The sequence below is a fragment of the Eleutherodactylus coqui genome, chromosome 1, assembly GCF_035609145.1.
Source record: "Eleutherodactylus coqui strain aEleCoq1 chromosome 1, aEleCoq1.hap1, whole genome shotgun sequence".
Taxonomy (NCBI): domain Eukaryota; kingdom Metazoa; phylum Chordata; class Amphibia; order Anura; family Eleutherodactylidae; genus Eleutherodactylus; species Eleutherodactylus coqui.
In genome coordinates, this window is record NC_089837.1 from 379,646,686 (window position 1) to 379,661,525 (window position 14,840).

Genomic DNA, 14,840 nt, shown 5'->3' on the forward strand with positions numbered 1-14,840 from the left:
GGAGGTATTCTGGGCAGTGTACTAAGGTTGTGTGCAATATTCAGCAATGGATCCCTGTCTCTGGGTAATTCAGAAGCAAAATAACATCTTTGGTAACTACAGGATTTCTGGGTGTAAGTAGCTCCAAAATGTATTTGCAGTAGAAGTGCCAGGCAGAGGGAGGTGACTGACTCTTTAAGGCTGGGTTCCCACGGGGCGGATTCCCGCCGCAAATCCCGCACTTTTGCCGCAGCAAAAACCGCGAGATTTCCGCCGGGAGAACCGCCGCAGAAAAACCCGCGGCGGCTTTGAAGTGGCCCGGCCGCTTGCTCTTCCGCTGCTCCCATAGAGGAGAGCGCGGCCGCAGCAGAAAGAAAAAAAGAATGGACATGCTGCGTTCGGCAAATCCGTGCTGCGGCTTCTGCTGGCTTAGCCGCAGTGAATTTGCCGTCCCTTGTGGACGAGATTTCTGAGAAATCTCGTCCACATGGCTGGCTAATCCCGGGATTGGCGGCCGCATGCGGATTTGCCGCAGCGAAATTCCGCACAGAATTTTCACGGCAAATCCGCTCCGTGTGAACCCAGCCTAAGATTGGTAGCAGTCTTTGGCTGCACCTGGATCCTTTATCCAATTGTAGATTTTTTTTTCAAAATAAAGATTGGAAAGGGAGTGGTTTGAGGTGTTTTTTTTACATGTTAATTAAAAACTCTTTTACACTTTTTTTTTCTTTTCTCCTATTTGGAATGGGAGATAGCTGATAGAATACACAGCAATACTTTGGCATTGCTGTATATTCTACAACCCCATTAGACCCTGCCTCTGGTAGGGCCTAATAGGCCACCATAGATGGCTGAGTAGAAGTGATGAAATCCGCTATGAAAATCTGCAGTATAAGATTTAATTGCAACAGATTTAAAATCCGCATCACAGCTCAATTAATGCTGATTTTTTTAGCAACACGTGAAGAGGATTTCTCAAAATTCCATTCTCTTTTCTGCTACTATAATATGCTGTGGATTTCTCACCACATGTGATAATGCCCCTAAAAGCGTTTTTTAGCATCACGGAAAATGATGGCATAATGTGAAGATAAGTCATCACTTTTTAATTAGTAGACAGCTGACTCCTGAAACTCCCCCTCCCATTCCCTTTAATAAAACTGTGCTGCAGTTTCTGTGATGGGAAAAAACTTTTTTGTATGCCATTGCAGCTGTAGCCAAGTCGTTTAAAACTATTAATCAGTAAGGGTGGCTTCACACGAGCATGTTTTTGTGCGTACATAGGTGCGCACCTATGTATGTGCAAAAACATGCGTGTTTGAAGGTCCGTGCATAGTCTTCAGTGGAGCCGTGGCTGCTGCTGGCGGCTCCATTCAGGCATGGGTCTGCCAGCACCCCTGAATTGTTTTACAGGGAAGGGCTTTACATATAAGCCCTTCCCTGAAAAACAAGAATTTTAGTGTAAAAAAAAAATACTTACCCACTGCCTTGTCCCCACAGGAATGAGGAACACATCTGCCGCATGCGGCAGACGTTTTTCATCCCCGCGAGGACAAAGAATTCCCTGCTGCACCTGCCACATCTGTGACTGATGCAGCAAAGGAATTCTTCATCACTGCGGGGAATTAAGAATTCCCTACCACAGCTGTCACAGATGACAGCTGCGGTAGGGGATCCAGCTGCCGGCACCCAGTAATTGTTTTCAGGAAAGGGCTTTAAATATAAGCCCTTCCCTGAAAAACAAGAAAAAATAGTGATAAGAATTTTAAAAAAATTAATACTCACCTTTCTTTAGCTGCCGAGGCTCAGCCGTGTCCAGACGTCTCTTCTCCTGCACTGCTCTGAGGAGTATTCAGCAGGCGGGGATTTAAAAACCCCGCCTGCTGAATGGGCTGCCTCTGATTGGCTGAGTAATGTTACCAATCAGAGGCAGCTCTCAGCTATTGAATGATAGTTGAGAGCTGCCTCTGATTGGTCCCTGCGCTCAGCCAGTCAGAGGCAGCACTCACCCATTCATGAATTCATGGCTTCGAGTGAAGCCACCCTAATGCTGCAAAAAAATCTGTATATTCATAGATAGCAACTCAAGGAAAAAATATATTCGAACTGTTCACAGAAAACAATTAATTGCAGCTATTCCCCTAGTATATACGAATAAGTTAGTATTACCTCGGTTAGTAATTTCTGTCTGAAACTCCCATCTTCTTTTTGCCAAGATGGTCATGTGATCTCAGTTCTGACAAACTCAGATCTGCTTGGGATGATGAATTCATTTTCTAGTCAAATTCTCAATCTGTGTGATGCTGTTACATGATCCCTACCACATAAACTGTTGAGTGGGACACAGACACTCCTGTCACAGCTACTAATGATGATCACCCAGCTCCTGTCACACAGTAATAATAAAGGCGATAACAGCTCATTCTTCAAACTGATACTTATGGCCTGTACCTTGTTTAGGTGGATATAGAAGGTAATGATAAAATTAAACTGTCCCTTCCACAGGCAGAATGGCATAGCCTTAGCTAAGGCTATGCTGATGCATGATGGGATTGATATGAAACAAAATAAAAAATTTCAGCCTCAAGATGGTGGTCCAAAGCATCAAAGTGGCTGGAATACACAGTGTACTCCAGAGTGTGAAGGGGCAATCAGGTGTAGTTCTGCAAAAAAAAAGTATTTTCGCAGAAGTGGCCCTAAACAAAGAAAAACACAGACCAATTCTCAAAGATTATAGATTTGTATTTTTTTATTAAAAGTGATAAATACATATAAAATATAGTGTTAAAATACAATTCTCAATATGAGAACAGAAAGAAAAGGAGGCACATATAATAATCCTTTTTGGAAAAGCTTTGCCATGCAGATATTGTAAACACACAACACTCATGACTTCATTTATGGTTACTGAAGTAAAATGTGATATTAGTAAAATGTGACATCCAGTAACAAACTAAATACTTTGTACGAGTATCAAAAAACAACATAAAAGTGGAAAAAGTATAACCTCAGTAGCATCAGAATGATTACAAAAGCAAAAAGAATCAGTACATTTAGAAAAATAGCAGTCAGGGCAGCTTCACACAGGCGTATGTGCAACATTTGCACATGTAATGCGCAGAGAATACAATCCATTGAGGTTAATGGGTTCAGACACATTTCTGTATTTTGTGTGCGCAAAAGAAAATGCAGCATGCTCTGCTAAATTTCCCATAGAAGTCTATGGGGGGTGTAAAAATACACACGCAATATGCAAGGGAATTCATGAGACACTGTGCAATGCCACTGGAAGAACATATCTGGACCTCTTTAGAAAAATTAGCCATTTAAATTGGGGAGTGGTTGTGTCCCGTGTACACAAAAAAAAAAATCATAAAACACTAAAATATGCCGACATGCGAACAAAAAAAAACCTTGTTCGCGGTGCAGATACATTAGGCTGAGACGCACCAGTTGCACATATGCTTGTGTAAAGCTGCGCTAATGACAAATATGGTGAATGAACATTTGCACAATTGTAGAAATATTATTACAAGCTGGAGCTCAAAGTTAGAAACCAGACTTCATCACAATATAAAACGGCACGTATAAAGCTCCATCAGATTATTATGGTCTTAGATCTTGCCCATTTCTTGATTATAACTAGAAAAACAAACTATTTTGCCTTTACTTTTAAATATAGCAAACATATCACATGAATAAGTAAAGCAGCAGAAGAACAGTCGCCAGAATAGCCGTTGTGCTTGCATGCTTCTACACCGTGGCACACCCGCAAACACATCAACTACAAATGAATGAAGTCATACATTTCTTTCCTGCTTCCAGACAAACATCCAGAGTGACGGCATGAGCTGCCCAATAGACAAGTCATCGTTACCCCGTTTACATGTTAATGTTGTCCCTGCAATATTGCCTGCTACATTTCCAGGTCTGAACAAGACATCCAGACCATGTTTTCACACCCCTGACTTGTTTAAAACCCCTGCAGATCGCTCCATCGGACAGACTTTAGTCATGTTTTCCGCGTGTGATTGTTATGGAAAATATCAACTGATGTTTCGTAGCAGGGCCGCAGGTCGTAGTCACAGTAGCCAATGGAAAACCGGCTCTAGAAAAAAAGGAAACAAAAGTATAATAGCAATGATTGGCAAGAACACAAGTGAAAATGTATGTGGTAGAAGTTGTTAAACTATTATATTGGCAATCTCATGCTGCAACAAACCACAGCCAGTTTAACATGTTAACAGAACATGAATATTAGTATGAGCAAAAAGAGGAACATTTTTAGACACATGCGCACATGTCACAAAATTAGCGTATCGCCATATATAAATGTAACTCTTCAGCAATTCAGCCTTTAATGGAAGCCAGCTGCTTCATAGATATGCCGCACATACTTGGGCATTTTCAGTTCTATACCTACTTCAAAAACTAGTTTTCATCAATGTACCCAGCTGTGCATCTAACACGCGCTCTCCTGGTAAGTAAGAGGATTATTACAAATATCCCATCGGTTTATCATTAATCACAGACTAAGAAAGAAAAAAAATATATAATAAATATCAATATTTAGAGATAGACATACATACATGCATGCATATACACAAACACACACACACACACACACACACACACCACGATGTAGTCAACAACATGATCCTGCAAGATGACAGAAGGCCATAGCGCTACTACCCTCTTATAAGCGCCTGTAATCTATGGTAGAGCTAACAGGAAGGCCTTGTGTAACAGACAATTCAGGGGGAGCATTCATGCTCGACACGTCTCAGACCTGTATAATATAGCTGAGCTGTTGTAGTTCTTTCTTTCATCATGCACGGAATAAAACAAACCCGCTGCACTAAGTAATGTCATTAACCTCTTAAAGACCAGGGTATTTTGTACCTTAAGGACCGGACACTGTTTTAGGGATTTTACCCATGTGGTGGTTTTACTGCCCTATTTTTTTTTGTTCAACTACCAAAATTAATTTGGCTGCGCTTTTTGTCCCATGACATGTGGGGCTGTCTTTTTTTCACTAACTTTTTTTTTTTTAGTTTTATTAAGGGTAAAACAATTTTTAAAATATATTTATAGTTGTTTATTTTTAAAATTAGTATATTTATGCTAAAATAAATGTACAGGAACGGGTTCTTTATTTTGATATATAGTCCCTAACAGAGCTGATCTGGGTCTGCCAGGACTCTGCAGCTGCAAGTGGCACTTGGCGTTCGTGTGATCGCCGGGTGAAATAGCGGAAATAACACTTCCACTTTCTCTCTTCACCACATAGCGCTCATTGAGTGCTACATAGCCGGCAAGAGAGAAGGCAGCAGTTTAAAAAATAAATAAATCGCTTCTTCCTTCTCCAGGCCCTTGGTTGTGACTAACAGCCAAGGATCGAACCTGCTCCTGCTACGTTATAGGAGCAGGAGCTTTAATCCTTTGCCATATATTTACTATCTTAAGGGGATAAAGGGCAGTCAGTAGACAAATGTCAGGTACAAACCTACAGTATTCATTTATATTCCCATAGGATTGATCCACAGCAACAAAAACAAAATCAAATGGTGGTTTCTGTTAGGCTGCGGTCACACGCGGCAGAAATCCCGTGGAAATCTTGCAGAATGTCTGCATGGACGTTCCACGAGATATCCGCAGCTTGAAGTCCGCGTGTTTTGTAGTGGGTTTTCAAACGGCTCATTCCATAGAGAGGAAACAGCGATGAAATTAACACGCCGCGGCTTTGAATTCCATGCGGCATGTCAATTTCAGCACAGCTTGGCAGCAGCGGATCGGACGTATTTGGACGACATTTTTGCAAATCTCGTCCACTTTGCTGCTTTATCCCGGGATAGAAATTGCCAGCAGAATTTTCATGCAGAGAGCCCGCACAGAAATTCTGTGGCAATTCCGCCCCGTGTGAACCTAACCTTATGGATTTCAGTGCAGAAACGCTACAGATTTGCAAAAGGATTTCTCCCGCGTGGATGAAATTCACAACCCCACCTCCCTAATTGATTTCACCTTTTAAATCTGCAAATGTATTTAAATGTATTTGCAGATGCACTACGGATCCTAAGCTCCCATACAGATGAATGGAGCCCCATTTGCACGTGATCCGCAATAAAATGGAGCATGCTGCAATTTATTATCCGCACGTGGCATCCGCAAATCATTTAAAATCAAATCCACAGGTGTTAGATGAAGTGCGGCTGCCCCGTGCTTCTCTTTGGGCGGCTTAAACTGCGGATGATCTGTGTGGAATTTGCAAATCACATCCACCCGTGGACATTGAGCCTAAGGGCGCCTGCACACGGGCGGAAATCCCGCCGGGGGATTTCCGCCGCTCAAAGCCTGCAAAGGGTTGGTTTAACAAACGCAATCCTATGCAGACAGCCGCGGTTTGGCCGCGCGAAATCTCGCGCGGCAAACGAACCTCGGCATGTCCTATTTCTGTGACATATTGCATATTTTTGGACTTCATATGTGGAATCAGCGCCTTTCATTTGGGTAAAATCAGCAAAAATACTTAGGTCAGCAGAATTTAAATTTCAAATGTAGACCTTATCTTTATGTGTACTGTGTTACATCATTGCTTCTGTAGGGTTCTGATCACACAAGCATTTTGGTTTCCATTAGAAAACAGAACAGGGACAGCATGCTGGATCCTTCACACGACGGGCACCAGCAGCACCCAACAGATCCCACTGCCTTATGAGGTTTGCTGCATGTCAGAATCTGCGTTAGAGGCTCCTGATAGAGATGTGAATGCAGCCTAACAGATACTATAACAAAAAATAGGTTTAATCAGCTGTTCTATAAGCTGCTGCAATGCACAGCAGTGATATATCCAACAGTGGTAATTTCCAAGTGGAGTACAATTCCTAGCCTTGCAGAAATCCTACCACATCAGTGTCTATGCAGAAACACAATACAGGAACACAGGTCAGATGGTCCTGCCAGGGGCAAAGTGACCTTTGTACAGTTCTATTTGACATTTGCATGAGAAATGCTCTGGTGTAAATAAGCAAAAGCCGTGTTGTGTACATGAGTGATGGCTACCTTAGGAATAGCCGGTGTCCCAATGAAGAGTTTCTGGAAGAGTATTCTACATGGACTTCTCTTTTCTACAAACACCACAACAAATACCTTTTAAGGAAATTAAATATTTACTCACCTGAGGCTTCTTAAAATAATCCAGGCCTCTTCCAATCTTAATCATCCAGCCATTGTCAAATCTGACATTAATTAGAAAACACAAACTATAACCAAAATTATGTTCAATAAAAGGCATCAAAATACACTAAACAGGTGTAAAATAAAACTTTGGACCACACTGACAAATGTATTTGGAACACACATTTGGTGTAGATCAAGAGTGCACAAGCTATGCCCCAGCGGCACTATGTGGTCAACTCTGCCACCCCCTATATTGGAAGAATGGGGGTCACCTGCCCCGTGCGTAGTATTGAAGAAAGGAGATGTGGTGAAGCGGTGGGCATGCATGACTGTGGATATCTGCCCTATTGTTTTATAGCAGTAGTAAAACACTTTGCCATTTTAGCGATTCAAATACTACAATGAAGAGACACACATGCAATAGTCCCTTTCTCTGGAATATGAACAGAAATTAAATTAGACCCCCATTCTCCCAATAGGTGGAAGTCCTGAAGGAGGAAACCCACCTCTCAGACATTTATGGATTTTACTATTGATCGGCCATCATTTTCTCAAAAATTAATATCCCTTTAAGTTTTTTTTTAAAAACAAACCTTATTGTGGGTACAGGGATTGGTTCAATATGACAATGTGGCCCCTCAGACCGGAAATGGTTGTATACCCCTGGTGTAGATACTTGAAGTGTGCTGTGGGACATATGCCCTAGACACTTGCAACATGTGTATGCCATTGACTTCCTTTCGTACAGGAGCCAGTTGCATTGGACAGCATAGTCGACTACACTTTTCGATACAGTTATCAAAACAAAAAGAAACTGTAGTCTCTGAGCACATTGAAACATGTTGGCAGCACATTCTGATACACATCAAAGTCCAAGTGTTGCTTTTGTAGAATATGCAATACTTCTGTCTGGCTTTACTAGGTAGACTTGTTTCATTTATTCAAGTAAGTTACCCTGGCAGTGACTTCACTCATGTCACACCTATGAGAGGGCCACTGGATATACAGTATGACACATGATTTCCTACCTTATTTCCCGGTCATGAATGGAGGAGGAAAATGTGACCTCTAGTGTTACACCAAAGTCCTGCAGTGAGTTCTTGATCTCTTGCAAGCTGCTCATTTGTTGATCTTTGATATTGTCCTAGTGCAATTATTAAAGTGGTAACCAACATTGTCAAATCTATATTGCAGATACATGCAAGGCATAACGGCAAGGCAATAGCAAAGATCAGTGAATACTGGCATAAAATGGTCAGATACTGTCAAGAATGATACTAAAGAGAACAAGGCTCCACACACAAAGTAATCACGAGCTATCAGCGTAGTCACATGTGCCATTTAGCTTGTATTATTGTCACTGTGATAAATTAATGCAATGACCAGACGGTAACTCATAGTGAGTAGGAATTAAAATACAAATGCAACTTATTAGAAACTAGCGCATGCTTTGTAAAAAAATAAATAAATAAAAAAAATCAAGCGCCTAGAATGTCTTTATTGCAAAACTCAGCATGCAGTTATATTTCAGGCAGATATGCAAATGATTAGAGTTGTGGCACAATTAGATGAACAGTCTTGCCAATGAAGCCCTAAAAGTGGTTCCACCCTTGGCCTCCGAGAAGGCTCTCAGAGGCTCCTTGTGTGTAGTGACCTCTTTTTCCGCTTGTATTGAGCTTGTTGACCACTAGACGCCTCTATGATGTAATTAAAGAGATTTCGCTCAGTTAACAGAGTTTGAGAGGGGCGTATTATATTGGAATATGAGAAGCTGGAAGGCCGTAACAAGGAATTACCCATCACCTGGGCTATTCTGACCTCAGTGTTAGGACGTGTTGCCACCTGTTGATGCATGAGGGCATGCACATAGGGCAGCCAGGCGGTACAACAGGGTACTAGAGCCTCCCTTCAAGTGTTCAGTTTTCCCCTAATAAATTATCCTATTGCTCAGATATTGTAATCACTGACTTATACCAATGTTAAAAATCACACATAGGAGTTGTCAGAATGGACTGAAACTCTCTAGTCTAGTTGCTTGGTTTTTTTTTTTATTATAAGTATATACACCTCAAAATGACACCATTAAAAAAATATAACTTGTCTCACAAAAACAAGCCCTGCATCAATGGAAAAATAAAGCAGTTATGGTTCTTGGAATGAGACAAAGAAAAATAACAAAAAAACTTTAAAATTGTTGGTTATTAAGGTGCAAACATGCTTTGGTACTAAGGAGTTAAAGGGTATTTCCATCTCAGGAACCTCATTCCAAGAAATTAGAGCACTGATCAATACTATATCTTTTGCAAAAATGGCCAGTTTTTAAAAAAGCTATAGTCTTTAAAGTTGTTTACTAATTGCTGCAAGGGGAATCGACTACTCACTGCATAATGGTCTGCTGGGTTAGATAGCTCCCAGCCCAGCCACCAGTTACTGCTGCACTCTGCTGTTTCTTTGCTGCTTCAGAGAAGCATGAAGTCTCGTCTTTACTACCGATTAGCTACCCTCAGGATAGGTCATCAACAGTTGAATAATGGGGGTTCCACACCAATTCGCTCGGCCTGTGGTCAGTGCTGACGGAGTGGGAAGCAGTTATTGCTGTCAATATTGCAGTGACCCATTTTGAAACTGCAGGCACAGCTCTGATTAAATTTAATACAACATCAACCTGCGCCGCTGCAATATTGACAGAGCTGTCTGTTTCCAGTTTCATCTACACAGAGATCGGGCCCAGCAAAACGCTGATTGGAGGTGATCGTCAACAGTCAATTCTTGGAAAATCCCTTTGCTTTACCCCTGATCACATTCCTAAGTCGGGTGTATAATTGTCAGAGGGCTCCCATGATAGATGCCCCTTTTTTGGCCAGAAGATAAGAGCCGTTCTGTGGGGTTTGTTCACACGGCGGAATGCAACACGTTTAGGCCTTTTAGGTGCTTTTTTTTTTTTACAATGAATGTATATTCTTATTATGATCATTTCGGTAGGGAGTTAAATATTTTAAACTGATGTCTGCATTTTAATACAATAGAAAAAAAACTCACTTCATCTCTCGATGTCAACAAATTGATTTTCTTGACTTTGGAAGGACCTTTGATAAGCATTTCACAGAATCGTAAGAAGTTATACAACTGCAGAGAAAAAGGGTAAAAGAATACACTTGAGTAAAAAGCATGAAGAATAGTTTTATTAGACCGGCAGTTCTTACACCAACCTTCCAAATGTTAAGTTGGTCTCCTATGTGACCTTATCCATGCTGCGTTTAGACTGAATCGTATTGTTCAGAAACGCCCAGTGTAAAAGGAGCATAGGTGCAGAAATAGAGTTTTCTATCATTTGAGTTTTTACATTTTTTTTTATTATGGCCATTTTTACATATTAAGCTGCTTTAATTGCGCCAGTACTTATGGAGAAAACAGATGGGCCAAAATTATTAATACTGTCTAATAGGCAGACAGGGCAAACTTAGACTAGACAGTCTTAAAAGAGAACTTAAAGTTATGATTCTGTTAGGGGAGGTGAGGGAGAGCCGGAGGACATCACTCAACACACGAAAATCTAACCATTTTTAGATTGCAATGCACATGCTCCCATACAAATCTATGGGAGAGCGTACACACAGCAATCTGAAAGAGAAACAATCTGGAGTGCTTTAGATCACACCATGTCTCTGTGTGAGATAATTAGTGTCTCCCATATGGTTGCATGTAGAATGATCTCAGAGGGATGACCAAGTCTTTGTGGGTTTCATTTATCTACTTTGACAGTATGTGGAGCCCCCGTACGGAGATCTTTAGATGAATCCTTGAGGATCCGTCAGGAATTAAGAGCAATAGACCATGCGGTGAGAATTACTGCTATTTTTATCTATTTCCTTACTTACTTTTTGGAGATCGCTGGAAATTTGAACAGAGGTGGGAATCTAGAGAAAAACAAGGGGTCTCCTTGTGGGAACATAAGGTCCTACATTTCTTATCTCCTTTGTGCTGCTATTTAATGCTTTGTGTGCCATTTATGTCCTAAGCGTATAATTGCAAGCGTGATTGAGGAAAAAAATTAACTTAACTAGGCTGATCATTGAAGGCTGAGAGCAAAGAATAAACCGTGGCTTTCTGGTGGCTCCACTGCCGATGGTCGTGCGGGCGTCCCTAGTTCTCAATCCTAATATCTGACTGGAGTCCTCGGGGCAGGCCAAGTGATAAATTTCTACTTGGATAATAGAGGCTATCCGTGTGAAGCCGGATGTCCTTATAGAATGAACTGAGATTGACACCCTGAGTCATTCTGAGGTCCGAGGAAATTGCATATAGTCTCACCCCAGGGGAATAAGAGAAGGAACAATTTATAGCCCATGAGTCCGATCTGGGTTCTCTGCGGTTCCATTGTTTATCTCAGCAGTCAGGGGGTTGTTACACATTGTTTGACACTGTATGAAATGACTAAAGGCCCATTTAGTAGGTGTATAGATAGTTGTATAAAGTGATTTCTTATATCCTTAATTTGTTCAGGATAAAACTAAGTAATGGACCAGAGCCTGTAAAACTCCTTTAGGTATGGCTATTGTGTAGATCCTATAACCAAATGGAGCAAATGTGTATCCTGTAAACAAATGAAGCTTTGTAATTAACTGACAATGAGCCATCAATTACTGAATGGTCTTGTGACCTTTGACTCTTAGATGCCTGAGGGATTGGTCACCCACAGGTGTGTAGGACTCAAAGTTGTCAATAGCTGCACATACACATTTTTCTGTGTATATAAGCTGGGGTAGAACCAAAATGGTCAGAGCAAACTGGACCTGCACTAGGCATGCCTTATGCAGTGTGGAATCCCCAGGAGAAACGCTGATCCTTTTCGTTGGTGCTCTCCCAGCTGATGGTAAAATGGACAGATGATGGAAAAAGACTCCTAGGTGATGGACTCTGTCCAGTGGTGGGTATTCATCCAGCTGAACAGATGTCGTTTATGTGTTGTAAGTATATTCATGTGTAATGTTAATGTGTTCATGTATTTTGCTTGGTGATATATGTATTTAACCTTTGCCTAAGAAATAGTGTAAAAGTATGCAATATCACCTATTTTATGTAAATTAGTTTAACTATCAGCCTTTTTATGTGATTTTGTTCATTTATCTTAAATAAATAAATTGTGTTGCATCAACCCTCTGGTCCTTCTTTAAAGCCGTATCCGAACTTGTTGCCTTTCGAGTTGGCAATACAAGTAGGACAGCCTTTTGTCCCACTTTCAGGACGTCTGTCCACCATGAAATGGATTACCAGCCGGGTTGTCGCGACTCCCCAGCTGGTAGTCATTCAGTGGCACTGCTACGGTTGCACAAACTGTAGCTATTGGGCACACAGCAGCATACGTAGATCAGAAGATCCCCTGTTCTTCAACCTTATTCCAAGGCAAGGAGGGAAATGCACAGCCCGATCTCGGGCCCGGATCACGACCCCACTGAGAGTCCAGAAAAGAGAGTCAAAGTTTGTTGGTTCCCATGACTACGCCCCCATTTTGTCTTGATGGAGATGGTGAAAACTTTAATACAACTACTGTAATACTGCTTAATACCTGCGCAGGCACATTAGATCATCCGATGATGTGGTATTAGATATATGTGTCACGTAAGGAATGTGTTCCTACGCATACGTGTGGTATCACTGTGACATACACTTTACATGTGATCTGTGTTGTGACAGGTCATGTGGATAGGTACCTTTGGTGCATGCGCCCCTAGGCTCTTGTGACGCATCTGATGTGACGGTTGTTTCACAGGATGTTGCAGGATTTCTTTAAATCCCGCTCATGCGCATATCGCTCGGCAGGTGCGGCATAGATTTAATATAGCCATGTAATAGTGAGTCTGAAGAATTGCTGACGAGCAGCTGCTGCGGAACTATGATTAACCTGTTTGGGATCCAGCGGGGACGGCCTCCTACTCCAACAGGATGCAGACTGCTGAATATGTGAGTAATTCGGCTATGGGCGAGTTAATTGATTAACCAATCATTGAGCAGACGACCAACAACAATTTGCTTTCACACAGTTGTAATGTGTTTTGTAATTTTAAGCTTGTTGTTATGTGTGTCATATTGTCTATTTTAACTGAGCTTGATAAAGACCTTTTTGGTGGGTCGAAACGTCGCCAGTTTATGGAGGAATAACGAAGTTGTTTTTTTTTATACATCTGATGCTGCCTGGATCGTATATCTCTTTTACGGTTGCACAAACTGACAGCAGTGTGTTCACCCGGGATACTCCTCCCCTGAGCCTTCCTCCTTGGTTCCGCAGGAGAAGAGGAGAAGGGGGGCGTCCAAGCGCACAAACCTCCGCTGCAGCAGAGGATCACTGGCGCTTTGAAGATAAGGAGGAGGTAATTATATTGGTCTGAAGGGGAGCTATTACTACTGGGGCTACTGTGGCGTTCACTAGTACTACTAGGACCGATATAGGGGGCACTTAACAATAGTGTCCTCTTTATCAGCCCCAGTAGTAATAATATTACTACTGAGGCTGATATAGGGGACACTAAGTGCTGAGGCCACTGTGTGGGACACTATTACCACTGAGGCCCCTGTGTGGGACACTATTACCACTGAGGCCCCTGTGTGGGACACTATTACCACTGAGGCCCCTGTGTGGGACACTATTACCACTGAGGCTCCTGTGTGGGACACTATTACCACTGAGGCCCCTGTGTGGGACACTATTACCACTGAGGCCCCTGTGTGGGACACTATTACCACTGAGGCCCCTGTGTGGGACACTATTACCACTGAGGCCCCTGTGTGGGACACTATTACCACTGAGGCCCCTGTGTGGGACACTATTACCACTGAGGCCCCTGTGTGGGACACTATTACCACTGAGGCCCCTGTGTGGGACACTATTACCACTGAGGCCCCTGTGTGGGACACTATTACCACTGAGGCCCCTGTGTGGGACACTATTACCACTGAGGCCCCTGTGTGGGACACTATTATCACTGAGGCCCCTGTGTGGGACACTATTACCACTGAGGCCACTATGCACGTGGTAGCATGCCTCAAGCTGACTTAGAGGTTTACACGTGATGGAAATGCTGCAGAATGTCCACAGTGGAAATTTATGCTGCAAATTCAGCAGCATTTCTGCATCTAAAAAAAACTGTCAAAAGCCACACCATTCGTGCAGATTTTGACTAGCAATCAGCTGCATACCCACAGCCGATTTCATACTATGTGACACTCCCTGGCTTGCTCCACCTCCATTCTGGCAGTGCTGTGGGCGATGCCAGCGATACTTGCTCCTGTGTAACAGCACAGGTGTGAGCAACACTGGGACGATCTGATGGGCAGTGGTAAAGGGACCATCAGAAATACAACTATCCAAGATAATGCAGGAGACAACATTGAACCATAAGACACAGGCTTCAGGTGAACAGTGGAAAGGACAATGCAAACAAAGTTTATTGTCAAAAGTTAGTAGCCAACTCTTCAGCAAATAAGGAAAAAGCTGGAGCCTGATGAAACAATTCAAGCTTACTATGACAGCATCAGACAGCACTTCGATCAGGGGTGTAATCTGACAGATGACAGAGACAAGAGTTTTCAGAGGGACTTTCTTGAGTGGACTAGACTCTATCCTAAAAGGACAAACTGTGTAAGACCGGACCAGAAGCAGGTTAACCAACTTTAGGAACTATATT

The 14,840-nt window shown here is 42.3% G+C and overlaps 1 protein-coding gene across 2 annotated transcripts in view; it reads right to left on the reverse strand.

The window, feature by feature from the left end:
• Positions 1-2,717: 2,717 nt before the first annotated feature.
• Positions 2,718-14,840, reverse strand: part of MITD1 (microtubule interacting and trafficking domain containing 1) — a 37,826-nt gene continuing 25,703 nt past the window's right edge. For both annotated transcript variants that reach the window (XM_066578895.1, XM_066578901.1), the window contains exons 4-7: positions 10,198-10,284; positions 8,187-8,302; positions 7,157-7,217; positions 2,718-4,087 (exon numbers count right to left, since the gene is read on the reverse strand). In XM_066578895.1, coding sequence (XP_066434992.1) covers positions 3,992-4,087; positions 7,157-7,217; positions 8,187-8,302; positions 10,198-10,284 — 360 coding nt within the window. In that variant the 3' untranslated portion in view covers positions 2,718-3,991. The remainder of the gene's footprint in view (positions 4,088-7,156; positions 7,218-8,186; positions 8,303-10,197; positions 10,285-14,840) is intronic.